The sequence below is a fragment of the Aplidium turbinatum genome, chromosome 8 (assembly GCF_918807975.1).
Source record: "Aplidium turbinatum chromosome 8, kaAplTurb1.1, whole genome shotgun sequence".
Classification (NCBI taxonomy): domain Eukaryota; kingdom Metazoa; phylum Chordata; class Ascidiacea; order Aplousobranchia; family Polyclinidae; genus Aplidium; species Aplidium turbinatum.
Genome location: NC_137479.1, coordinates 22,196,324 through 22,223,902, shown reverse-complemented (window position 1 = coordinate 22,223,902; position 27,579 = coordinate 22,196,324). Strand labels below are relative to the sequence as shown.

At 38.6% G+C, this 27,579-nt stretch overlaps 1 protein-coding gene across 2 annotated transcripts; it reads right to left on the bottom strand.

Moving 5' to 3' along the window:
• Nucleotides 1-764: 764 nt before the first annotated feature.
• On the bottom strand, nucleotides 765-26,874 carry LOC145775423 (enhancer of mRNA-decapping protein 4-like). Of its 2 annotated transcripts, none has more exons than XM_082586716.1 (30): nucleotides 26,752-26,874; nucleotides 18,762-18,817; nucleotides 17,840-17,907; nucleotides 15,973-16,084; nucleotides 15,556-15,655; nucleotides 14,896-15,082; nucleotides 14,511-14,688; nucleotides 13,814-13,927; nucleotides 13,189-13,298; nucleotides 12,704-12,787; nucleotides 12,506-12,590; nucleotides 12,063-12,167; nucleotides 11,521-11,755; nucleotides 11,032-11,101; nucleotides 10,785-10,882; nucleotides 10,331-10,524; nucleotides 9,327-9,476; nucleotides 8,493-8,586; nucleotides 7,768-7,981; nucleotides 7,448-7,566; nucleotides 6,859-7,006; nucleotides 6,505-6,619; nucleotides 6,222-6,387; nucleotides 5,792-5,944; nucleotides 5,391-5,506; nucleotides 5,043-5,208; nucleotides 4,342-4,528; nucleotides 3,672-3,960; nucleotides 2,999-3,162; nucleotides 765-2,781 (listed from the first exon to the last, which is right to left on the bottom strand). In XM_082586716.1, the coding sequence occupies exons 1-30, from the start codon at nucleotides 26,843-26,845 to the stop codon at nucleotides 2,598-2,600; spliced, it is 4,155 nt and encodes a 1,384-aa protein (XP_082442842.1). In that variant the 5' UTR covers nucleotides 26,846-26,874; the 3' UTR covers nucleotides 765-2,597. The 2 variants fall into 2 exon arrangements, with proteins under 2 accessions (XP_082442842.1, XP_082442843.1); XM_082586717.1 differs by having other exon boundaries at nucleotides 7,768-7,966.
• Nucleotides 26,875-27,579: the final 705 nt, after the last annotated feature.

The window sequence follows — 27,579 nt, the reverse complement described above, 5'->3', positions numbered from 1 at the left end:
TAAAATTTTTGTCTTTTTTTCTTGCATTAATTTCATATAAAACACGCGAAGGTACAATTTGTAGGCTAGTGCCTATGCCACCTGTTAAGGGTGTAAAAACAACTTCGCCCCTTATCCCGGTACCGTAACGTAGAGATTTTTTCTGAAATTTGGCCTACGCAATCTAACTCAAATTTCAGGTCAATACAGCATCCAGTAAAAAAATTACCACAATTTAAAAATGCTAAAGTTACAGTAACTGTTACTATGCCGCGGGACGAAGGGTAAAATACATTACCGATAAGGAAAACCGTGATGCTGAAAACTCGAGTGATGAAGTGTCGAATAGTAACCTGATGCAATTAGATATCGTATGATGCGGTGATAAGTCGCATATCTGTGAAGCATGAAAACGCGGAGAGGAAAACGGTTGTTGGCGAGTGGGAGCGCTACAGGGTTAGCTTTTTTTGGAATGAGATGAGAAAAAGAAAAAAAAAATTAAACGTTTGTTGAGAACACAACTTGAGAACTGTGGCCAAGTTTCTTGTCTTTGTTTGATCACACTGTTGCGAAAGTTGGAGTTTTGAAAAAGTTTGATTTTTTTTTCAACTTTCGATGCTCCGAAAACCCCATAGCCGATCAGTGAGATATGACAGCGAGCAAAACATACTTCTAAAATGCAGTAGCCTAAATACTCAAGAGGCTTTGTATCGAAAAAACTTTCAAGAAACTAAATTTTTAAAGATGCCTGTTTGAATACAAACTAGTCCCAATCTTCGCCGAGCTCACATATCATGTGCTCTGTTGAACAGAAAAGAAACATTTTCACAAGTTAACAAATAAACGTTGATCATTCATTAAAGTGAAAATTTCGGAGAAAATGCGCATTATTGGACAGAATCTTTTGGTACCTTATTCACAAAAAAAAAAGGCTTCAGCCGTTCTTAGTAGGGACGGGTAAATTGACAGGAACTGACAAAAGTTAATTGCAATTTCTATACTCATACATTTCACAATCCAGTGGATATAAAAATTCAAACGCAAAATTTTCTATAAAGTTTTGACGATCAATTCAGTCAGAATTTATTGGAAGCCAAATCGCTAGTATCAAAAATTTAAAACTGCTCAACTATCACTAAAAAAGGAACTAAAAATACATTGACAAACTTTGTGAATGTTCCAACGTCAACAAAGTCAAGTCTTTGAAGTTTAGTTTTGCACGCTTGCAGTTGAACAAGCCAAAATCTCTGCCAAAGAGATATCATGTCTCGTAAGTGTATCTTGCATTCTGGCCTTGAAATTCACTACCGCGAGAGATCGGTAACAATTTTTATGCAACGTTTTCAACCAAGAAAATTAACTACTACGATTACAACGGTTTGGTATTTGATGTGAGACTATTTTACCATAAAAGCAAGTAGAAATGCACACACGACCTCAGAGCCTGTAGAAATAGTAAACTTTGAATTGGTGATACCAACCGAAACATGTGACCACAATACTGTAGGCTGTCCCATTTTTGAGCGACTTTTCAGAAAAAATAAGCTTGGGTCATATACTGAATGGATTTTTAAAGCTGAATTTAAAAATGACGTTATTTTTTCATTATGACGTCATCTTGAGGTACCACCTTGCGGACGTATGCAATTTTGGCTAAGATAGAGAGCTGGAACTTGCAGCAAAATAACCGGAAGGGTCTGTTTTCTATCTGCTTTCAATACATTATTAAGCGCGAACTGAAAACGAGTTATTTAAAAAAATACCCTTTTGTTCATGTCCGTCTAAAAATAGCATTCAACCGGCTAATCTGATTTACGACTATATTTGGCAATCACTGTGCGACGCATGTGACAAAACCTCTACCATTTATGACGTAATAATACCATATCGGTACTTGGCATGAAGCCCAATGCATATCGTTGTAACTTGTATGATTGAAGAGAACAACGAAGAGCATATTGAAGAACAATGTATTGTAAGCAGATAGAAAACCGACCCATCCGGTTATTTTGCTACAAGTTCCAGCTCTATTTTTTACCGTTCTCGAGATACGGCCAAAATTTCATAAATTCGCTAGATGGCACCTCAAGATGACGTCATAATCAAAAAATAACTTCATTTTTAAATTCAGCGTTAAAAATCCATTCAGAATATGACCCAAGCTTATTTTTCCTGAAAAGTCGCTAAAAATGGGACACCCTGAACCACATATACCGAAAAGCAGACAAAGCGCTACCTCGTTTGAAACATTGTATTTGAATGAACGAGATTTCGTGTGTAAAATTGGCGTTAGACAAAACGTCTAAAGCCGGAGATATTGTAACATTGTTTGAGGAAGAAATCAATTTTCCCAACTACTCGTCTCCTTGGAATGTTTGTAAGAAAATAATTGCAAGTGTAGCTTCAACAGCAAGAACATGAATAACTTCTGAACTACAGAATAAATTTTCCATTCTTGCAGCAGACAGGTGTTTACTTCTATAAAGATTACCAAGGTGAAGCTTGCACAAACAATCCATCAGTGTTGTTTCGCTGACTTAAATTTCACATCAATTGTCATAGAATTGATGTAAAAGTGACTAACACATTTTTCCCATCCAGACACAAGCGAAATTTTATCACTTCATCAACGACTGAGCAGCCATGGCTAACATTTTTAAGTCCTTCGCCAAGCCTTGGTCTTCCAGCGGTCCTTGAGCACAAGCTTGCAATTTCTGTACCAAAGCACTGAGAACACTATGCATGTATTCCTTCGTTATTTGATGTCTTCGGTCTAAGTTCATAACAGCTTCTTGCAAATATCTGACAAATAATAAATTTAGAATGTTTAGTTGTTTATCATCACAGAAAGGAAGTGTAACTGTGAAAAGGCTATTAGTTACTTTAAAATTTTGGCACGCATTTATATTTACGTGTCAACGGATATTATAAGTTGACTATTTACTTATTTTTTTATGGTTATGATTCACTGTTAATTTATGCTACATAAACGCTTATCTCAAAAACCAACCTAACTTACTTCAGTTTGACTGCGGTTTTATTAGCAAGATCACTGGAGAGCTGCTGGATGAGTGACAACAGTATAGGTTGCTGCAGAGGACACGGCGACACACCAAATACCACAGCAGGGTCCACTGTCTCGCACACGTACATCACCAAGCCGAGGTTGGATGCAGTCAAAGCCTACAAAATAGTTCGTTGATTTGGTCATGTTGAAGAAAGTAATGGGGAGAGATAAATGTTAAACATGTCAGAAAGCTGACCAGTGACCATACTCACTGATAAAATGATGCCACAAAGCCTGGAGGCAAATAGTGATTTAAGAAATCTTATCCTTAGAAAAATTCGTTTTCTGAAGCGCAATCCTGACAGTTGACATTCTTGTACAGGTTTTGAGCCACTACCTAGGCGCGGTACTATGTAACCAAACTGGACATTTTGAAGTTTCCAAGGTATAGTAGTGGTTCGCTTGAATTTGTCTAAAAAAATCTAAGTACTGGCAAGCACTGTATTTCGCACCCTCAAATACTCTACAGCTGTCCTTCATTTGTGAAAAGTAAATAACAAAAAATTAAATCAGTGTTACCGCAAATACGTCGACCACTTTCGAAGAATGCAACGATACTAAATCTACTCAGAACAAAAGTCGTTCAAATATCATCAAACCTAAAAAAGTAAATCAAGCGACTCACAGTTTGAAAAGCGGTGTTCACATTTCCTTGTTGAAGCATCTTCAATATCATCTGTTGCTGATCCATAACGCTTGGCCGGCCAAGCAATGGTCTGCTGCCTGCCTGGACCCCAACAACAGGACTTGAGGACAAACCTGCGTCACTTCCGGTCAACGGAATTTTCTCGTCTAAAGTGCGACCGACCACGTCACGAACTACGTCAGTGATGACGCGTCGCTGTTCGGCCAAGTCCTTTTCTTGTTGCTGCTTGATAGCTTCGAGAACATTCGCAGTGATACGTTCTTCAAAACTGCGTACATTTTTAAAAGTTGCTGAAATTATGTTTTTTCTTAACAAAGTTATCTATGATCACAAAAAGTTAAGTTTGATCATGATCATCATTTGGTATGTTCTCAAAACCTTTGCTAAAACATAATAAGACTGCTCACCAGGCATTTAGTTATAAAATAATATTTTGCGTTCTTCTGGTGACAAAAACAAGCCAGTTTGTAATCACCAGAAACACGCAAAATATTATTATATAATTGAGTAAAAATTGAAACTACATTTGATTAATGCTTCTTGACGATGCAAACATGTTGTATACTTGCACTGTACAAGTGTACATGTTCCTTTTACGTCAAAAACACAAGTGAGCAATGAAAAAGTCAGTCCCAAGTTAAGCACAAACCTGACTAGAGTCTTCTCGATGCTGCTACTGAATTGTTGCTGGATATTTGTGGTCAAGTCACTCTGAGTCTGTTTGGAGACAGCTTGCAATTGCGCCACAGCGTCGTTGGCTTCTTTGACCGTCCCCTGTAACTTGTCCTGGTCGGCTTTCATTCGAAACTGCATTTGCTTCTCAAGTTGCTTCACGGCTGAAGAAGTAAAAAAGTTAAGAGGAGGCTCAAACCCTTGTGACTATGTTGGCTTTTGTTGACAATATTTGTTGAACGATAGCTTCATAAAATTAAAGCTGGGATATTGAAGTGCGTTAGCAATTGATCTAATCGTGAAGTATTTCAACGACTTTACAAAGTGTTACCATCCGGTGAGTTGGTATTTCGCTTATTGTAGCAGTTACTTTAACAGCAGCCGTGTTATAATAAAATGGTAGGAAGTTGCTTGACATTATCGTGTACCAGGGGTAGCTCTCGCTGCAGCAACGACCAAGCTACGTGCGCAACCACACCACTACTGCAAATGCTAACTTTTGCTCAAAACTTTCTGATTGGTCAGAAAATCTACCAATCGACGGCTACACAGGAACTTGTTGCTCAAACAGCTAAACTTCAGGCATTTTCAGCTCAGAATTATTGCTAAAATACAAAATGGTAAAACGGGATACAACGGCAATCAATTGCAAAACTATAAAAGTTTTGGCCATCTCACTTTCTTCCATGCCTCTGTGGTAGGTTGCAGAAAGTTGTTGAAACATAGCCTGGCAAGAGCGTTCAAATGCCGGAATCAAAGTATTGAAGAATATTTCTGGCAATGAAGACTTGATCTGGTCGTGAAGGGATTTTGCTGTAGCTGCTGCAGTTGTATCGACCATTTCCTGCAATGCCAAGATCTGTCAGTCAAGCAGCCAGTACATTGGTCTACATTTACAAATACCAGCTTATCTGGATTTATTATTGATACATTGATATTGACACAGGTGATTTGAAATAAATGATCCTGCAGCTACGTGCACACCGCAAAAGTTCATGAAAATTGAGTGGTAGTTAGAATACTTACTTTCGACTTGACGAATTTCGTAATGCTATCTTTGAGCACAGTGTCGGTAGCTGTCAGTTGTTGCGCTACTGTCGTGTTCAGCTGGTCTTTAATAACCTCCAGACTCGCTGTCATTCCTGAAACAAAAATTAGCGGTGCTACTTAGACTATATCACCCCACAATCAAGGAAATATAAACTCTACATGAAAATATATGGTGATACTTCGGAACGAAGACGGCAGTTTAAAAGTACACACAAAGTACATACCACATAACTATTCACTGACAGCAATCTGCAATATTTCATATGCTTTTCATCAGTATGTTTCTAAAGTGTAAATATTGCGATACATTACTGGTCTGAACAAGCTAGTGTCCCTTGTTATTTTCTAGCATTTGTTTACAACGGCTGCACACTTACCAGGTAGGATGGTTCTCTTCATTTCGGCCTTAACTACCCGGTCAATCTTGGCGCTTGATGAATCCATCAAGGCCGTCTGGTTGGTCTTCAAATCGGCGCTGAGCTTTCGTTGGGTTTCAGTGAGCACCTTCACCGATTTTTCGAGCTTTTCACCTGAAATATCAACAGTTTTTTTTTTTTGTAAGGAACAGTTACAAAAGGTGGTCGGATATGATCAATTTAGCAATACATTAAACTAATAAGGACAAAGTGACCACTATACACGCAACAACATGTCTGACATGATAACACAAGGGTAAAAACTCGCCTTGTTATTTCAACCAGAAAGCGTCTCTTCTAAACGTATAAATGTCTTTAAAACCGTCGCCAGACGTTAAAACTACGTAGAAAAAGCAAGTTCTGCTGACTGAAAATTATCTTAAACCCGCACCTTGTTGTTCCGAGCGCTTGATCGAGGAGTCCGCTTGCTTTTGTAGCTGAACCTGCTTTTTCGAAATAGCTTCCAACTTTTTCTGATGCTCAGCAAGCAAGCTGTCCTGCTGTTGTTGTAAATCCTTGATTGAGTCTATGATTGGCTGGTGGTCAACTGTCGGTGGCTGTAAAAATAACAAACAGAAAACATTATTTTTTTATCGAAGTCCGGACATTTTTCCAACCACTTGATCTTTCAAACGGTAAACATCAACGTTATAGAACAAATGATCGTGACATACTTGAGGAAAGACAACTACCGGTTGGTTCTGGTTGGCAGAAGGATGCAGCGGTAACGTCTCGATGACCTTCTCATTTTGGTTCATCGGTTGCTGGCTGGTACTTGGCGGAGGTGACCTGTCCACACGTAAAACATGGCCAGGTTAGCACATACGCGAAAACATTTCAAACAAGCAGCAATCAGGATGGGCAAAATTAAAAAGAAAATCAACTAAAAATACTAATCCAGGTGGGAAATGTTGCGCGTTTGAACTTAACATCTTTTTATGATTACAAATTAAAACTGTAAGCATGCCACGTTAATCAACGTCATGTTAACGTAACAATGCATAAATTTTTGAAATGAAATCGCGTACCTTGAGGCGGCGGTCGGACGGGACATTGTCACGTCAGGGGCTTTTGGCCAAGTGGAGGCACCAGAAGCAACTGATGACGAGGTGACGGGAATAAGCATAGTGGCGAACACGTCAGCTTGGTCACTGCCTTCGCAAGCAACAGCAGAGCCTGCCAATACAAATAACATGCATCCACTTCAAAGAACAAGAAACTAAAACAGTTTTTAAAAGCGAACACAAAAGACAATCATCAAAGCAGTTGAAGACCTGAGTTGAAAATCTGCTTGAGTCACATTTTCTGGAAACTGAGTAGAGATCACCAAAAATACGTTGTAGAATGGTCAATGCCTGTCCTGGCGCCAAATTTGATTAAAAAACGACCTAAGTTCGCTATAACCCACGCTGGTTTTTACATAGCAATAAAATACTAAACAAATTTGAAAGAACTTTAACTTGCTATTCTAAAAAAGTACTATGTTGGACTAAGTAGTTCTACAACTCAGGTCTTCCATTACGAGTCGGCGTCTCCAGATGTAAACTGAAGTGTTTCATGGTGTAGTAAATTGTGTATAACTTTACAATACATATCCTGGAGTAATAAAATACAAACCAATGTTGTATTTTCTTCTAGAAAGTCCTGGGGGGGTAGAAATGGGCCCAGGTGCATCATGTTTCGCTTCATCAAGTGTGGATGTCGAAGAAATTAAATCTGGAGATTTCACCAAAGATCTGAAAAAAAAGAAGAATGACTAATAGAGAAACTTGAAATTCAATCCAAGATCAACAGTGGTATTTTTCATGAGACAATAAACCCACATATGAACGGCAAGTAAATATCGAACTATTTTGATTTCAAATAAAGGTTTACGACAGTGCAATGAAAGCAAGCACATGAAAGCTTTTTGAGCGATACGCTGGCAGTTGACTTACCTGGAGCAAAATGCTTGAAGAATCTCTGCAGCAGCATTAGGTGTTTTCGTGGAAGTTGAAACAGGAGGAGAGGACGACGCTTGTGGAAGAATAGGCGAAGAAGGAGGAGTCTTTATAGTACTTTGATCATCAAGAGGGTCTTCTGTTCTGGAGGTGGATGGACTTTTCATCAGACTCGACAATGAATTTCTTCCGCTGCCTGTACCAACCAGTACTGTAAAAAATCAAAAACATCTTTGTTGGTCGAAAACATAACCTTAAACTACAGAAACAACTGTTTTCAAAAAGACATGCGCTATTGGACACTGTAAATAGGCCATGACGTCGTGCTAGCTTGTACATATAAACAGTGTTTTTTTTAAGGTGTTTTGGGGGATAGAAACGGTCCCCCAAATTTCTCCAGCGGTTTCCCAAAATTTGGACTTGCAACTACAGTAGAAAAGTAATGGTTGTTTCTCGCTATGTCTTAAGCAAATATCTGGCTATTTTTTGGTATTTAAATGAAACACTTGCGGTCTCTTAAAACTACTTAGCGGTCACCCAAACCAAACCTTAAAAAAAACCTGCATATAACTGGAGGATGATGCATGGATACTACCATGAACTACATTCATATGAGATGTTGATTGAATTAATGAATTTCGAAGTCAAGTTGGGAAGTTGTTGGTTACTTTTACCAATATTCCATCACATAAGCGACACGAATACTTTACCAAACAGCATACCATCTTGACTTTGCTGAAAGAAAGAGCCACCCATTGTACTGAAGGGTGTCACCACGGTAAAACTGCTGTTAGCTGCTTCCGATGATTTTCCAGGCTGAAATAGAAAACGGCCATGCAAATGCTACGTCGAAAGTTTAAGTTAAAAACTTTAAGTTAAACTTTAACACAAAACTGTTAAAAGATATGCTTGTATTATTTTATTTGCAATACATACATTCACACATATACTTGCAGACAGTGGCACAGTTACAAGTTTCGGGTCTCGTCAGTGCAGTATGCCTAGCCTATAACACAATATACAGAGGGCATAAAATGCACATAACCTTTTCAAAATAAAGAAATCAAGACAAAAGGAAATTATAAGCGAATTAAACCTTAAATTGACTGGCCCTCCTTTAACAACCAACTTCGCAATTTGTATTCAAACAAGGTCGTGTAGTTTGTAATTCACAAAAAAGGTAAAGGTCCCACACTCAGTTGCTGAGGTTTGGGAAATAAGATAAGGTTCTCATTGCATTAAGCCTTCGGTACTAATGAGAATAGGGTGGTCAGTTCCTTTCTCTCGGCCGCCATTCCTGCAGCAGTTATGTCCACCCAATGTATTACACCCTACTACAGCTCAAGCCGGGTGTCAAACTAGGTTCGCATTATTAGAAAGTAGCACCTTATGCGCTGCGCCGTCCCACCGCTAATCCGCATGCTTAAAAAAACGATTGTGCACTGTGCAGTAATCAAATAGAAAATCAGCAGCATTCCACAACTTAAAAAACAGCTTTCTTTTCCACATGTTTTCTTATCAAGTCAGAAGCAGCAGAAACACCAGGAAATACTCACACTTTTGTGCAAGCTCAAGCTCATGAATGCATCAGGAGTAAGGAGCACAGGAGGACTGGAGGAACAAGTCACATCAGGAGCAACTCGGTCTTCATCAGACTGGGGCTTGTCAGGTCCAAAGCCCACATCCGGAGCAAGGTTGACCAGAGACTGCAGAAAAAAGGAGAAAAACTTGTTAGACAGTTGAATCCAAAACCAATGGCTCAGTCGATAAGTTGCTTTTTCACCCAGTTTCAACATTATATCGACGTCGCAACGATGTCAACAAAGCAACATTTGCCAGCAGATTAGACAATAGACATAGAATTCTCATCGAAACTGATACAGCACGTCTAAACCACGAAAAAATACTAAATTCCAATATTTCATAAACTGTATACACTGACAGGAAAATAGCTTTTGACGGCATTATTAAAGTAATTCGGCTTTTAGTACTTCAACATTGCCGAAAAAGAAAGGTCCTTTCCACGGGTCTGTAACCATAATCCTTCAGTTTTTCGGCTTTGATGCATTTGGCTTGCTTCTAATGAAAATTACATATAAACTAGCATTCGCATTTTCTACAATAATGAAGTAACTACTAATCTACGTTGTTAAATAAATGCTCAGCGAAGAAAGATATCCATTTTGTAAAGGGATACTTTTCACCGGTTATCTTAAATAGTCGCAATTAACTTTAGGCAGCATTAGACAACAAACCTACTTTGCGGGAAAAGATTGGAGCATCGATTATAGCGAATGATTGCCTTCGCATTGCAACATAACTTAGAAGTAATCTTAAGATTGGCATGGTTTTGTTGGGTTAGATTTCTAGGAAACATCGCTTCTAGTCAAGTAATGTCGGAACCAAATATTTTCCTTCGAATGATTGAAAAAGAAAGCAGTTTAAGTAAACTGATTGTTTCTAACCCAAACAACACATTCATTCGACGTCGCCAGACGTTGAAATGGTGTAAAAAAGAATGATGAATTGTTGTTTGAGAATTTACCGTCAAATCACTTACATTTGAATCGGCGGCTTGGTTAGGGATTTTATCGTTGGTGACTTTGTCGTCGTCGGCAACAAACGTAGAACCAACTGTTTGAGTCGGCGAAATCATGCTGTCGCCTGCAGCCAGATATGTGTCATCGTTCGATTTCTTGTCAGCCCCAGGCAGGGACGCGGGGTCATCAACGCTCCCGATGCTGACCAGGTCCTCTGGAATCAAAAATTGCAAGAATACGGAACTTATAAAAACATTATAAAAACCAGTCTTACGTATTTTCTGCACATTTAAAAAAATTCATAATAATCTTATCAGAATATTGAAAGGCTTACGAAATGCTCAGTTGAGGACAATTTTAATTATAACAAAATAAAAAAGAATAATGAGAATAAAGTAAAGCGGTTAGACTTATGAAGTTCTTGGTAATGACAAAGCTAGTTTTTAATATTTTATTAATTAAACGGCTGCATACTGATATCTTCCGACGTGGTGTTGTAAGTGCTCCCTCTGTTGCTGTCATTCATCTGGCCATCGGGTGGGATGAAGCGGATGTCCAAACTCTGCAAGCTCCTGTGGATGCAAAGCACACAGGTAAATATTTCTTCATTTGTGCATCTTACTATCGTAGATTCGTTGAAAAGTAAACCAAACACCATCACAACGCTCTCTCAACGGGGAAAAAAGAACTTTCTTAAAGTAGAAGTTACTCTATGACGTACCTGGGTTGGATAGTCAATAATTTCACTAACACCCCGTCGAGTTTTTCATCGTTATCATCGGCATTTTCATCTGGAATATCAGAACACACAGATTTATTATCGACAACAAAGCAATCGAGTCGAATGACATTATTCATACAATATCATCACAGCAACGATGTATGCTCGTATTGCTGCTCTGATGTTGCGTTTTACTTGTCGTTACAGCATACATTTTTTTCGAAGCACCACATCACATGGGGCATCAAACACATCATTCCATTGGTCGGTATAATCTGTTATATTCAGTTTATATCTCTGGTCGTTGTAGGTCAATCAAATGTTCAGCGAAAGAATAACAGCCTAAGATATTGGCCTTGGTTATCACCAGCGTCAACTGAAGTCGGTTGCTTTCGTCAAAAGTCATTTAAGTATAGTCAAGATTAAAGTCGCGACGTAACGTATGAATCTACTGATCCAGTGATCCACTCTCACATTATTATCACATACCCTTTGGCTTTGCACTTTCATCATTATGATCATCATCGTCACTATCAAAGTCAGATCCGCGGTTTGATGTTTCTGGGCTGACTCGTGCAGTTGCCACATGAGTTTTAAATTTGCATGGTTTGACGTCGATGAGAGCTGTGCTCAGAACAGGAGAGGCGAGCTGGTAATGAGCTATCGACTCGACGCGAGCTTGGCCGGCGTCTAAGTCGCTTTTTACTTGCATGACATAAAGGACCTGAGACGAAGAAATGAGTTAGTAAAGGAGGAAGTAGTCCATCGGAAGATAAGCTTTATGTCATCGGTTTTACAGCGATTGGCATCAGTTGGAAAAAGTTACAGTGGACTGAACTCAAACAAGATCCAATATAGTAGCCAGCAACCAAGAATAACAGTTGTGATGAGATAGTCGAAACAATTGAAGACAGCAGCAAAGTTCCTTCAGTTCTTTTCCAAGCTAGCTAATGTTTCCGTATTTATCCATCATAACACACAAAGCTTTTGGTTAAATGAAAGCAAGAAAGTCACTACAGTATCTTCCAAACCTTCCTATTAATATCAGTGAGAACGAGGAAGTCTGCTGAGCGGTGAAGTATCAGATTGATTTCGGGCAACGCATGCGCTGGTGTAGGAGGCTCAAACTTGATGATCTGAAGTCAATCAAACAGTGTAATCACGCTAGAAACACAACTTCTTTTAAACACTTGAAACAACAATGCATGCTCTCGCAAAATTCTGCGTCCAATGTATTCCCCAACACCTGGGTAGACAACTAGTAATTCTAGCAGTGCAGTCGTTGACTATGTTAAGCTAACTTGTCTTTAGAAAATTACAAATGAAAAGTTTTTAAACGATCTGACGTTCTGTAAAGAAACCAGCAGCTTAATTCAAGGACACGCAGTAATTCTGTCATTTTTGCATTGATTTAACATCTGCAGACGATGACTCAATGTAAAAAGGCCATACATGCTGTAATATGGGAGCTCACCTGCAAACAGTCCCACGACACTGTGCACCAAAGTTTCAATTCAATATTCCGGTCACAACCAGTGAGCAAAAATCTCCAGTAGACACTAAAGAGATAGGGACGCAATGAAATGTGAGCAACACAACCGTACATTTGAACGGATGATGCGATCAACGAACATAATGTGACTGCCAAAAATGTGAGCGAAACGCGACTTACGTTAGCTCTGATTGATTTTTGTCGTCACAAAAGCGAACAGTGTTTACCGGCTTCCCACCATGAGGCTTGAACTGGTGAAGGCATCTGGTAGAAACGAACTGGTAAAACTTGATCAACATTAAATAGCAATAATCACTACTAGCAACAATACAGGGCCGTAGCCAGACCGCAGAGCAAGGGAGGCCGAAAAAAATTGAATTATTATAATTGTAGCTGTTGCTCGGGAATGTTGGGATTTTGCCAGGAGGGGGGGCAAATTTGTTTTCAGGGGGGAGGCAAGGCTCCCCCTGACCCCCGGCTGGCTACGGGCCTGCAACAATATCATGGTATGAACAATGGGGGCATGCTGACGAAGAAGACAAGCAATAATGTTCTGCAAAGGTTGTCATCACGTCGGTGCAATTGTTGCTCGGGAGACTCGCCTTTATTTTGATTGTCCTAGCCTTTCGCAACAAGAGTTATATCATTAGAAGCCAATCACTTACGTCGGTGGCTCAGTGTCTTCTATCTGAACTTGCCAGAACTTCACAAATCCGTCGTAACTGGCGGCGGCCAACACATTGCCAATGGGAGACAACTCACAGTCGGTTATGTCCTACAGAAGGAGTGAGTGTGAATGGTACAGCAACGTGACTAACATGCGTGCTGAGGATTAGTCAAAGTACTTTAGCCCCTGACTCTACAGTCAAATACGCTATCAAATAAGCTCGCTACACGGTTACAGTATCTTTGGAATGTTTTAAAACTTACTCTTGCTAAACGTTTTGTCTTTGCAACGACATCTAAACATTGCATGCACTGTTCTCTTGGGTTTATCATGAAACGTTCCTGAGTTCTAGGTAAATGCTACAATCTTAACTTGTTTTGACTGGCCACGCGAACTGCTGTGTGCACAACTTAAAATTCAATTTACAATAGAATTTTACTTTCCAACCAAGATTGCAACAATCCTGCTTTCACTACATAAAGTCAGTGCACTAGAACAGCTTAGAAGACCTAAGTAAGTTCACTAAGTAACAATTTTCATTGTGGTGACGAAGCAATCGACAGAAGAGTAGCAAATACCCCACAACAACATTCAAAGAATGTAACACCAGTTTCGATTCTTACATCATCATGGCCAGTTATCGCTACAAAAGCATGTCTTGCTTGCGACCTTTCCACTTGGAAGTCGGGGAAGACCATTGCTGATTGGTAGGCGATGGCCAGGTCCCAGACTTCTGCCTGCAAGTGTCACATGTTAAAACTACCATCAACAAACGTTGCGGAAGCACGCAACTGAAGTTGGACGTCAGCAAACATTAAGCAACTCCTTCTGGTCAACGAAATTGCAATCAAAACAAAGATAGACAAAACTTGATAGAGATATCTCAACGTTGAGTTTGCTGGAGAAGTTAGAAGTTTAAGTTATACAAATATACAACCCTTATAAGTAATACAAGATATATACTCCTTTGTCAACAGTCAATGTTATATGCTTTTTCATTTTAAAAAAAGCTAATACTTTACAACGTTTGACGTTGCAAGACGTTGAAGAGATATAAAATGATAACTTTTGCTGACTGGGTTATTATCGCTTGCTATTCTGACGCGATACCTGGATTACTACGTAGGGTTTTCCTCCAGGTAACTCCAATCTGACAACTTGATTTCAAAGACGAGATCATCCGATTACGTTGGATTGAGCATACGACAAGCATTCAATTGTGGTACTAGTAGTAAATAACACTTGAACTTAAAATATTTGTTTTTGGAACAGAATTTTGTTATATGTGCCTATAACGTTAAAAGTCAACAAGTCACTTACGGTGTTTTTGTACGCCAGAACTAATGTGCTGGGGTCAGAGGGCTCCGCTTTGACCGATTCATAGTTGGACTGTTCGTCGCTCTGATCGGTCTGTACGCATGGGATCCATATCACTCTGTGATTGGTAGGATTGTCACGGATGCTCTCTTCTGCCACCACATGGATTCTCTTTTCAAATCTAAAAAAAAATTATTAAATTTTTGAACTACACAAAGTCATCGTTGAAGATTTCACATCGCTTGATGAATAAGCTACTTTCAAACAAGTCAACGTGCATTTTGAAACACAAAACATGCAGATTTTGTAATGAAAACTTTACTTCAGAGTTCAGAGTATCATCGGCGTTTATCAACTACCACACACGCTAGGTTTGATCATAACTCACACGATGTCACCAGCAACTTGACTGAGGTCCCATACGATTAGATTTCCCATGTTGTCTACGGCTCCTAGCGTGGTGGATGTGGAGTGAGAAAAGGCAATATCAGTGATGCAGCCCGTGAATCCTTTGAGAAGGACTCGATCCGAGGAGTTATGACGATTGATAACTCTGACAGAAAAACTTCCTCGGCCTGAAAAGATATTGCAGTTCTTTAAGCAGATCATTTCAGAAATAAAGTTAAACAAACAACTTAAGCATTGAATGAGAACGCTTAGTAGACATATACTCCAAAGCATGATGCATTCTTTTGCGCAGAAGTAGCGTCAGCACAAGGCTGAATACTCACTATAAAACAGCAGCCGAAAGCTTTGTGGCATTAGGGGAGCGACACTGATGAGCCGAGCCTTATGGACGAAACAAGTGTCTATTGCTGTCAATTCTTGTTACACTCGAGTGCCGCGATACATTCTTCTTATAACCAGAAGGAGATAGAATGCAATACTGTTTATATACTTTGAATATATACTATCATCTAGTTAGCTTTTGTTTGTTTTACTAAGTATGCCAGGTCTAAAACAAGTGCAATAACGAAAACTGTTGAAGAAAGGCTACAGAAAAATGATGACAATGAGAAAAAAATCACGATGAAAAAGTTTACTTTACCTTTTATACTGTAGGCCATGTAAAGATTAGTTACAGAAACAAGGCTCCCTGAGTAGTAGCGGTGTTCCCACTCAAACTTGGTGATAGTGTTGATTTTTACCTGAACGTTTGCAACAATTAAAAAATCATAAAAAAAAGTTTATTTTCTTGCCACCACGTCATACTGAATGATTGCTTGCATGCGCTAAAACCGGAAAAGTAGTTTACAGAAAAAATATGATTATAATACAAAGAATGCTTGCTCTGATGAACTGGTTTATTTTATTTTTTCTCAAGATATCACAACAATACATTGGTACGGTAACTTACTTAGTGAAATGATATACGGGTAACAAGAAAACTCTTTTGTGCTTAAATGAAACGACAGTCGAAGTCGACAATGAAACATGCATTGCATTCATGACAGAGTCTAGTTACCTGGCTGCAGGCTGTAGTTGGATAATCAGTTTCAGTGTTAATATTGGAAATGATCTGAGTCTTTTCTCCAAGCAAACGTACACAATCTCCATCAGCAACGTTTTCAAGAATACTAATTGATAACAAACATAACTTCTATATTAGTGCAACATAAAACCAAAATTATACTATTCAAATCGAAATAAAAACATTCACTTATTCATTGAATTCGTTGAAGCAAATTAACTTTTTCTTGCAGATCTAACTTTGTTTTACAAACACAAATGAAAAATATCTTGTTTAACTTTTTATATATTAGATCAGGGGTCACCAAACTTTTTTCTCTGAGGGCCTGATTGCTGCGAGATTAACAGCTGCGGGCCGGATGCAAATTGCGAAAAGATATACAACTATTTAGAATCTCTATTGACTTGAATTGAGCACAATAAATAACAAAGTCAGAATGAAAATCGAAAGGTGGAATAGCAAAGTTGTAATCAAAATCGAAAGGTTGCAGGAAAAGTTACCTGCTGCTGTGATACACTGCAGGGTATTGTGCTCTTGAAAAAACATTACACTGATGAAACATTGGTGTTTTGAACAACAAAGGTTGAGATGTCAAAAGAAGAAACAATATGGAAAAATCATTAGCAGGTTGAGTGTAGCTCAACAGCAACGTCAGTCCTTTACAAAAAGTTTGGTAACTTTTTTCTCTATCAGTTGTAGTGCAGCTGTTATTTCCGCAGCACGTGGCGGGCCGGATGAAATCAGTTCGCGGGCCGATTCTGGCCCGGGGGCCGTAGTTTGGTGACCCCTGTATTAGATCAACTTGTCAATAACAGTGTAAGCTTGTATGAAGCAAAATGGATGGAGAGAATGTGTGTTAAGCGTACGTATGATATTTCATTTACTATGCATATGAAAAATTATATGCAGCAGAAAATAACCGGGATGGCCTGTTTCGACGAATTCAATTTGGAGAAATCCCATTTCGGAGAAAATTGATTCGGAGATTACTCAGGGATTTTTAGGTAGGCGGTTTTTGCGTTTACCTTTCCATACCCTTGTAAAAGGTTAGGCAATTAACTTATCCTATAACACTAGTCAACAAAAAATCTTTATGTACCGTACTGTAGTATATATATACAATGCAAAAAAATGTAGAAGTTTTAATGAGAAGGCTATCATCTGTTGTCGCAAACAAAACATTAACTTTACTTTGTGTTTGCTTCATTTCACTCAGACAGAGAAAGAACATCACTTAGAGGAGAACGGCGCAAACAAAGACCTCAAATATACTTCCAGTTGTATTTAAAAGCACTGCTTCCCACGTAGGTGCAGAACTGGTCTTTTAGTTTTTGTAGGTCGACACTCGACAATCATACTTTGTCTTGTTGGTAAAAAAAAATATTGCAAATGCGAGCAAACAGAAAAACATTTTGAATACCAATGAAATGGAGAAATGTTGACTTGTGGAAGCCGGTCTAACATGGCTTACTGGCACGTTTATGTTAACACCGACACGACACGTTTGATAACTGTTTATTCTTTTCTTATTGAGACTTTTTCGTTGACACTTTACTTACTTAACTGTTTGACCACTGCTTTTTTTGGCTGAGAGTTTATTAAATTAACCTCTATTGTTAATCACGAAACGCCGGTGTGTGATAACTGTTTTTTTTTCTTTAGTTGAGATTTTTTCGCTGACGCTTTACTTACTTTTTAAAACTGTTTGACCACTGCTTTTTTTGGCTGAGACTTTAGTTAATTAACCTCTATTGTTAATCACAAAACGCCGGCATGTGATAACTGTTTTTTTTTTCTTTAGTTGAAAAATAACTGCTATTAATTACAATTCTCTTAGAAAAGCATTGCCTAGTTAACTCACATGCTTTGTGGCATGTTGTCTTGATCCTCTGTTGAGCTAACAATTTCTTGTGATGGTGAGTTGTAATCCTATCATTTTAATAACCATATTATATTCAACATCATTGAAGCACACTTTGTCAAAAACAGCATTATTAAATTATGAGTGCAATTAATTTCAGTTGTATCGGCACTGCAATGACAAATGACTCAATTACAGGCAACTAAATTTATTTTTTAAATTCAGTTCTAAAAAAATCAATTTATTTTATCATATGTTGTATATTTGTATAAGTTTAATTACATTATTCATGTTTAATTACAGATAGTTGGCAATGGTTTATGATTATGAGACGCATTTAGCAATAAGATAAAAACAAAAAACAGCAAATCTACAACAGTTTAACAATGAACATAATATAGTTTCAGGATAGAGTTTGCCTTCTTGTACAAAAGACAGGCAAGACACAACAATACAGCAAGGCTGGTTACCAAGATTGACAGCCAGGGAAGTTTCCAATTGTTGAAGTGCTGTTGCCGGGGAATTATTCTATCCATTAGGTGCCGCTGAATGGAGACTGGAGAGCCGTCCTTAGAATGCGTTGCTCAAGCACACACCCCGAGAGTCAAACCAGCACCGCTTGATCTTGAAGCTTCTTCGTTCACGAAGTCACACGCTAACTAACTGAGTTATCGGGCAGATAATATTTCCAGATTCCTGATGAAGGCTAAGTTAAGCCATACACGTTTGACTGTTAAAACTATTTGTAAATATGTAAAATATATTGTTATAATGTTCAACCCATGTAAATATGTAAAATATATTGTTAATTGTTTTAATGCTCAACCCTGCTGTATTGTTGTATCTTGCCTGTCTTTGGTAATTTAACATAGTTCTGTGAATGGCAACAAAAAAGTGTTCAACCTATTTGTATTAATTTTACCTTTGATAGAGTACTTATGGCATCCCCAGATCCGTGGTGGTTATTGTGTTCTTGTACTGATAAAAATGTATTAATAACTTGATGATAACAAATAGAAATGTTCTAAAACTATAGCAAAAAAAACATAAACAAACCATACACATACACAGGGTCGTGGAGTTATCTAACGAGTCCTTGTCATCATTTTACTTTATCAGTGTAGAAATAACCAACAGATTTGCATGAAAAAGTACAAAAATATGACATTCAACCTCCTTCCATTTATAAAAGTTTGGATAGAAGTAGAATAATAAATTTAAAATAACTGCAGAACAATATCTTAACTAGAGCTCGACCGATATATTGGTCAGCCGATAATTACGCTGGTCAACAAAAAAAAAATTTTTTTTTCCTGCATGGGCTTTGAGAACTGATTTAGGGTAATTTTGGGGTGCTGAATCCGAATCTGACCTCAGATTTATCCTATCACGTCAGGTTTGTGAGATATGATAACAGCAAATTGCTACTTTTGTCAAAAGTGATCATGATGAATTTGATGACAGCTTTGCACATATATACAATAACAATAGGTGCTGGTTTAGCATCGGCCGCCTTGGTCAGTGACGTCATTAAAATGTGTGACGTCATGCAAAAAAACGCAACTACTTTTAAAAAGGGTGCAAAAACGCGGAACAGAAGTAAAAGCGGAAAGGCTATTGATTTTTTAATATTTGTAGTGAATAGTGCCTCCTAGCTTTCTCATTTCTGCTCGGATTCTAACAATTTTTCTATCGTTGGAAAGCATAATGCCCCATCTACCCGAATGGATTAATTGTCAGTCTAAAGTAGGCATTACATTTATGTAGCGCTAACTTAAACTTTACTATTTTGTACCAATTCTTAGCAATTCATTTTTTACAATAAAAATACCAAACCAACACAAATTAAAAGAGTATGTCTTGGTTTATTCATATGTTAACTTTCACATTTATATCTAATCAACAAAACGAGCAATTGTTGTTCAAACGTAACCGCTCGACGAAGCTTTTTTCCAATGCATTTTTCAAGGCGATTCGATCGTGGTTCAGTAGCCTATAAGCCGCCCACTGTTTGCTGTGATCGATGAATACTGCCTCCACCAAATGTGTTGTAGCTTTCTCATTTCTGCTCGGACTTTAACAGTTTTACCATCGTTGGAAAGCACGATACTGCATCTATCCGATTAAATTGGTTGCAAGTTTAAAGTATGCATTATATTGACCTAGCGCTAACTTAAACTTTACTATTTTGTACCAACTCTCAGCAATTCAATTTTTACAATAGAAATACCAAACCATCACAAATTAAAAGAGTGTGTCTTGCTTTATTAACCTAACAACTTTCACGTTTATATGTTATCTACAAAACGAAAAATCGTTGTTCAAACGTAACCGCCCAACGAAGCTTTTTTCCAATGCATTTTTCAAGGCGATTCGATCGTGGTTCAGTATGAGCCGCCCACAGTTTGCTGTGATCGATGAATACTGCCTCCACCAAATATGCTGTAGCTTTCTCATTTCTGCTCGGATTCTAACAATTTTACTATCGTTGGATGGTATTATGCTTCATCTACCCGAATGGATTAATTGCCAATCCAAAGTTGGCATTATATTTATGTAGCGTTAACCTAAACTTTACTATTTTGTACCAACTCTCCGCAATTCATTTTTTACAATAAAAATACCAAACCAACACAAATTAAAAGAGTATGTCTTGGTTTATTCATATGTTAACTTTCACATTTATATCTAATCCACAAAACGAGCAATCGTTGTTCAAACGTAACCGCTCGACGAAGCTTTTTTCCAATGCATTTTTCAAGGCGATTCGTCGTCGTCGTCTGAGCTTCTGGGGCCGAGGGTCTATCCTTTTACCACCCCAGATTCACGATGTTCCCGGACTACACTGGAAGGCTGCTAGAGAGCAGCCAGTCTTTAGTTTCATCATCCATGACGCGCAGACCTTCCACTCCGTTAGGTGGCTTGAAGATGGTACAGTCATTGATGATGTGGTCTGCGGTCTGTTCCTCGGCACCACATTCACAGGAGGAGGAAGAAGCCATTCCCCATTGGTGCATGGTTGAGCGGAAAAGGCCGACGCCCGTACGGAGACGGTTGAGGCGCACCCACGCCTGTCTCTGTAGTGTCAGGCCGATTGGGCGTGTGTCGGCGTCGGGATGAATGAATGGAGTCTGGTGGTGCTTGACCTCCATTCAGAATTCCATTTATGGTCCGCCCAAGTAGCCGCAGAGATGTCTTGTTCATCAGCTTCGTTGATCAGAAGTTGAGCGGCTGGCACGAATGGGTGTCTTGATTTCAGTCGGCGGGGGTGCCCGTTTGGGAAGGCAGAGATCTTGTGGTGGAGAAGATGATTAGGCTCCAGTGCCCGTCGACCGAGGGACAGAGTGGCTTCTTCGCGACGAAGCTCAGCAGGTTGGATGCCAGCGAGAATGGGGTGATTGTCCAATGGTGTGGGACGCAGGCATCCGGTCACTGTGCGCAGGGCGCTGTTTATGGCAGTGTCGATGTTGTGGCAGTGAGCACTGCGGCACCAGACAGGTGCACAGTACTCTGCTGAAGAGTAGACAAGGGCTAAGGCTGCTATTCGCAAAGTGTCAGCCCTCGCCCCCCAGCTAGAGCCTGCCAGGCGCTTCAGTAATGCAGCGCGGGATGTCAGTTTCTTGCGCAGTGACACCAAATGGTGGCGGTATGTGAGCGATCTGTCTAGTGTCACCCCAAGGTACCTTGGCTCGGAGCAGAAGGACAGAGGTTTTCCGTTGTTGTGGACATGTAGCTCACGATCAGCTTCCCGATTGTGTAGGTGGAAAGCTGCCGCCACAGTTTTGGTTTCGCTGAGTTTCAGTCGCCAGTTCTGGAGATAGGCTGAGATGGTTTGCATGTCCTGGCTCAAGGTGTCTTCTAGATTTTCCCACGACTTTGTGGAGTGGAGAATTGCCAGATCGTCCGCATAAGCGTATTTTGCGGAGACCGTGGTTGGCAGGTCGTGGGTGTAGATGTTGAAAAGAAGTGGAGCCAGGACCGATCCCTGTGGGACGCCGTTTTTCAGGCGTCTCAGTCTGCTTCGCCGTGGGTTGCCGGTGGTGAGGGTGAAGCTTCGATTCCTGACAAGTTCCATAATCATATGGACCATATGTCGGTCAGGAAGCAGGCGAAGCAGCTTGTAAGTAAGGCCGCGATGCCATACGGTATCGTAGGCAGCTGTGAGATCTAGAAAGACAGCGCCGGCCTTCTTTTTTGCCTCAAAGCAGTCCTCGATGTCTTGGGTCAGCAGTGTGACCTGATCTACAGTGGATTTTCCGCGCCGAAACCCAGCTTGCTCTTTTGGAAGGAGCGGGTCGATGATTGGGTTGACGCGGGCATAGATCAGTCTTTCGAGGATCTTGAAAGGAACACAGAGGAGGGATATCGGACGATAACTCCTTGGGTCCTCTGGTGGCTTGTGAGGCTTAGGGATCGCAACTACTAAAGCTCTTCTCCAGATTTTTGGGATTGTGAGGTGGTGCAGGCAGGAAGAGAGGAATCTACGTAACCAGGACTTTAGGGCATGGCCAGCATGGAGCACAAGCTCAGGGCAGATCTTATCGGGCCCTGGAGAAAGGCGATTCGATCGTGGTTCAGTATGAGCCGCCCACAGTTTGCTGTGATCGATGAATACTGCCTCCACCAAATATGCTGTAACTTTCTCATTTCTGATCGGACTTTAACAGTTTTACCATCGTTGGAAAGCACGATACTGCATCTATCCGAATTAATTGGTTGCAAGTTTAAAGTAGGCATTATATTGATTTAGCGCTAACTTAAACTTTACTATTTTGTACCAATTCTTAGCAATTCAATTTTTTAAATAAAAATACCAAACCAACACAAATTAAAAGAGTATGTCTTGGTTTATTCATATGTTAACTTTCACATTTATATCTAATCAACCAAACGAGCAATCGTTGTTCAAACGTAACCGCTCGACGAAGCTTTTTTCCAATGCATTTTTCAAGGCGATTCGATCGTGGTTCAGTATAAGCCGCCCACAGTTTGTTGTGATCGATGAATACTGCCTCCACCAAATATGCTGTAGCTTTCTCATTTCTGCTCGGATTCTAACAATTTTACTATCGTTGGATGGTATTATGCTTCATCTACCCGAATGGATTAATTGCCAATCCAAAGTAGGCATTATATGTATGTAGCGTTAACTTAAAGTTTACTATTTTGTACCAATTCTCCGCAATTCATTTTTTACAATAAAAATACCAAACCAACACAAATTAAAAGAGTATGTCTTGGTTTATTCATATGTTAACTTTCACAGTTACATCTAATCCACAAAACGAGCAATCGTTGTTCAAACATAACCGCTCGACGAAGCTTTTTTCCAATGCATTTTTCAAGGCGATTCGATCGTGGTTCAGTATGAGCCGCCCACAGTTTGCTGTGATCGATGAATACTGCCTCCACCAAATATGCTGTAGCTTTCTTATTTCTGCTCGGACTTTAACAGTTTTACCATCGTTGGAAAGCACGATACTGCATCTATCCGATTAAATTGGTTGCAAGTTTAAAGTATGCATTATATTGAGCTAGCGCTAACTTAAACTTTACTATATTGTACCAATTCTTAGCAATTCAATTTTTACAATAAAAATACCAAACCATCACAAATTAAAAGAGTGTGTCTTGCTTTATTAACCTAACAACTTTCACGTTTATATGTTATCTGTAAAACGAGCAATCGTTGTTCAAACGTAACCACTCGACGAAGCTTTTTTCCAATGCATTTTTCAAGGCGATTCGATCGTGGTTCAGTATGAGCCGCCCACAGTTTGCTGTGATCGATGAATACTGCCTCCACCAAATAAGATGTAGCTTTCTCATTTCTGCTCGGATTCTAACAATTTTACTATCGTTGGATGGTATTATGCTTCATCTACCCGAATAGATTAATTGCCAATACAAAGTTGGCATTATATTTATGTAGCGTTAACTTAAACTTTACTATTTTGTACCAATTCTTAGCAATTCATTTTTAACAATAAAAATACCAAACCAACACAAATTAAAAGAGTATGTCTTGGTTTATTCATATGTTAACTTTCACATTTACATCTACAGTAATCCACAAAACGAGCAATCGTTGTTCAAAGTTGTTAGGTTAATAAAGCAAGACATACTCTTTTAATTTGTGTTGGTTTGGTATTTTTATTGTAAAAATTGAATTGCTAAGAATTGGTACAAAATAGTAAAGTTTAAGTTAGCGCTACATACATATAATGCATACTTTGAACTTGCAACCAATTAATTCGGATAGATACAGTATCATGCTTTCCAACGATAGTAAAATTGTTAAAATCCGATCAGAAATGAGAAAGCTACAGCATATTTGGTGGAGGCAGTATTCATCGATCACAGCAAACTGTGGGCGGCTCATACTGAACCACGATCGAATCGCCTTGAAAAATGCATTGGAAAAAAGCTTCGTCGAGCGGTTACGTTTGAACAACGATTGCTCGTTTTGTTGATTAGATATAAATGTGAAAGTTAACATATGAATAAACCAAGACATACTCTTTTAATTTGTGTTGGTTTGGTATTTTTTTTGTAAAAAATGAATTGCTAAGAATTGGTACAAAATAGTAAAGTTTAAGTTAACGCTACATAAATGTAATGCCTACTTTAGATTGGCAATTAATCCATTCGGGTAGATGAGGCATAATGCCATCCAACGATAGTAAAATTGTTAGAATCCGAGCAGAAATGAGAAAGCTACAGCATATTTGGTGGAGGCAGTATTCATCGATCACAGCAAACTGTGGGCGGCTCATACTGAACCACGATCGAATCGCCTTGAAAAATGCATTGGAAAAAAGCTTCGTCGAGCGGTTACGTTTGAACAACGATTGCTCGTTTTGTTGATTAGATATAAATGTGAAAGTTAACATATGAATAAACCAAGACATACTCTTTTAATTTGTGTTGGTTTGGTATTTTTATTGTAAAAATTGAATTGCTAAGAATTGGTACAAAATAGTAAAGTTTAAGTTAACGCTACATAAATGTAATGCCTACTTTAGATTGGCAATTAATCCATTCGGGTAGATGAAGCATAATGCCATCCAACGATAGTAAAATTGTTAGAATCCGAGCAGAAATGAGAAAGCTATAGCATATTTGGTGGAGGCAGTATTCATCGATCACAGCAAACTGTGGGCGGCTCATACTGAACCACGATCGAATCGCCTTGAAAAATGCATTGGAAAAAAGCTTCGTCGAGCGGTTACGTTTGAACAACGATTGCTTGTTTTGTGGATTAGATATAAATGTGAAAGTTAACATATGAATAAACCAAGACATACTCTTTTAATTTGTGTTGGTTTGGTATTTTTATTTAAAAAATTGAATTGCTAAGAATTGGTACAAAATAGTAAAGTTTAAGTTAGCGCTAGATCAATATAATGCCTACTGTAAACTTGCAACCAATTAATTCGGATAGATGCAGTATCGTGCTTTCCAACGATGGTAAAACTGTTAAAGTCCGATCAGAAATGAGAAAGCTACAGCATATTTGGTGGAGGCAGTATTCATCGATCACTGCAAACTGTGGGCGGCTCATACTGAACCACGATCGAATCGCCTTGAAAAATGCATTGGAAAAAAGCTTCGTCGAGTGGTTACGTTTGAACAACGATTGCTCGTTTTGTGGATTAGATATAAATGTGAAAGTTAACATATGAATAAACCAAGACATACTCTTTTAATTTGTGTTGGTTTGGTATTTTTATTGTAAAAAATGAATTGCTAAGAATTGGTACAAAGTAGTAAAGTTTAAGTTAACGCTACATAAATGTAATGCCTACTTTAGATTGGAAATTAATCCATTCGGGTAGATGAGGCATAATGCCATCCAACGATAGTAAAATTGTTAGAATCCGAGCAGAAATGAGAAAGCTACAGCATATTTGGTGGAGGCAGTATTCATCGATCACAGCAAACTGTGGGCGGCTCATACTGAACCACGATCGAATCGCCTTGAAAAATGCATTGGAAAAAAGCTTTGTCGAGCGGTTACGTTTGAACAACGATTGCTCGTTTTGTTGATTAGATATAAATGTGAAAGTTAACATATGAATAAACCAAGACATACTCTTTTAATTTGTGTTGGTTTGGTATTTTTATTTAAAAAATTGAATTGCTAAGTATTGGTACAACATAGTAAAGTTTAAGTTAGCGCTAGATCAATATAATGCATACTTTAGATTGGCAATTAATCTATTCGGGTAGATAAAGCATAATGCCATCCAACGATAGTAAAATTGTTAGAATCCGAGCAGAAATGAGAAAGCTACAGCATATTTGGTGGAGGCAGTATTCATCGATCACAGCAAACTGTGGGCGGCTCATACTGAACCACGATCGAATCGCCTTGAAAAATGCATTGGAAAAAAGCTTCGTCGAGCGGTTACGTTTGAACAACGATTGCTCGTTTTGTTGATTAGATATAACTGTGAAAGTTAACATATGAATAAACCAAGACATACTCTTTTAATTTGTGTTGGTTTGGTATTTTTATTTAAAAAATGAATTGCTAAGAATTGGTACAAAATAGTAAAGTTTAAGTTAGCGCTACATAAATGTAATGCCTACTTTAGACTGACAATTAATCCATTCGGGTAGATGAGGCATTATGCTTTCCAACGATAGGAAAATTGTTAGAATCCGAGCAGAAATGAGAAAGCTAGGAGGCACTATTCACTACAAATATTAAAAAATCAATAGCCTTTCCGCTTTTACTTCTGTTCCGCGTTTTTGCACCCTTTTTAAAAGTAGTTGCGTTTTTTTGCATGACGTCACACATTTTAATGACGTCACTGACCAAGGCGGCCGATGCTAAACCAGCACCTAACAATATTTATCTACTTACAACATAAATTATACATTTTAAACAGTCTTTTATAACATACCAGATGATTCAGTAGGAGTGCTTATTTTCAGCATTTCTTTGAGAGTATTAGCCATATCATTATGTCCACTGGGTAAACCATTTGTAATATCCATTTCAACTCACAACTAGTTTTTAGTTTGCTGAAACAAAAGCATTTATTTTTGCACATTACGGTAGTTGAAACAAATACCGTACTATTTCTCAAATATCAAGCACTGCTTGCTGGTATAAGCAAAATATTCCCTATTCACAAAAAATAAGTTACCATACTTTACCAAAAAACATATATTTCTCACATAAAAGCAGCGTCGTCCCAGTATATTTTCATCAAAGCATTTTAAAAGATTGAATAAATACTATAGTTTGCAAAAGTCGCCCAAATATTGTACATAGCTTATTGCCCCATCTCACTAAAGATACCAAAAAACCCTACCGTACTAATGTGGGTAAGCTCTAGCTTATTTAAAGTTATTTTATTACACAAATACGGCAAAAATAATAATTCAAACAGCACACATCATCAAACAAGAAAATCATGAGCACTTCTCCACAAGATTTTGGGTCACTCACTTTCACTTCACTGAAGAAAAACTAACAACCAAAGTTGCCAGGTGTTTTTTAAATTTCCAACTCAATTGCTACAAAAAAGTGGCCCAAAAGCAGCCCAATCGTCACAACTCACAAGTAATACAATAAACCCAAACTTAGCCCAAAATAAGACAACTTCAAGCAAAATAAAATTAAAATTGAAAAAAAATTGGTTAAAATAAAACAAAACCAAACAAAAAAATCCGTGACTGCCAAATTCCGCGGATAAACAGCATAACTGGCAACAGTGATTTCAATT

Coding starts and splice junctions, on each gene's coding strand:
- LOC145775423 (XM_082586716.1), bottom strand. CDS start 26,845: ATGGATATTACAAATGGTTTACCCAGTGGACATAATGATATGGCTAAT. Junction 8,587..9,326: donor GCTTGAGCTTGCACAAAAGT/GTGAGTATTTCC, acceptor TTTCTATTTCAG/CCTGGAAAATCATCGGAAGC. Junction 6,620..6,858: donor CGTCCGACCGCCGCCTCAAG/GTACGCGATTTC, acceptor ACGTGTGGACAG/GTCACCTCCGCCAAGTACCA.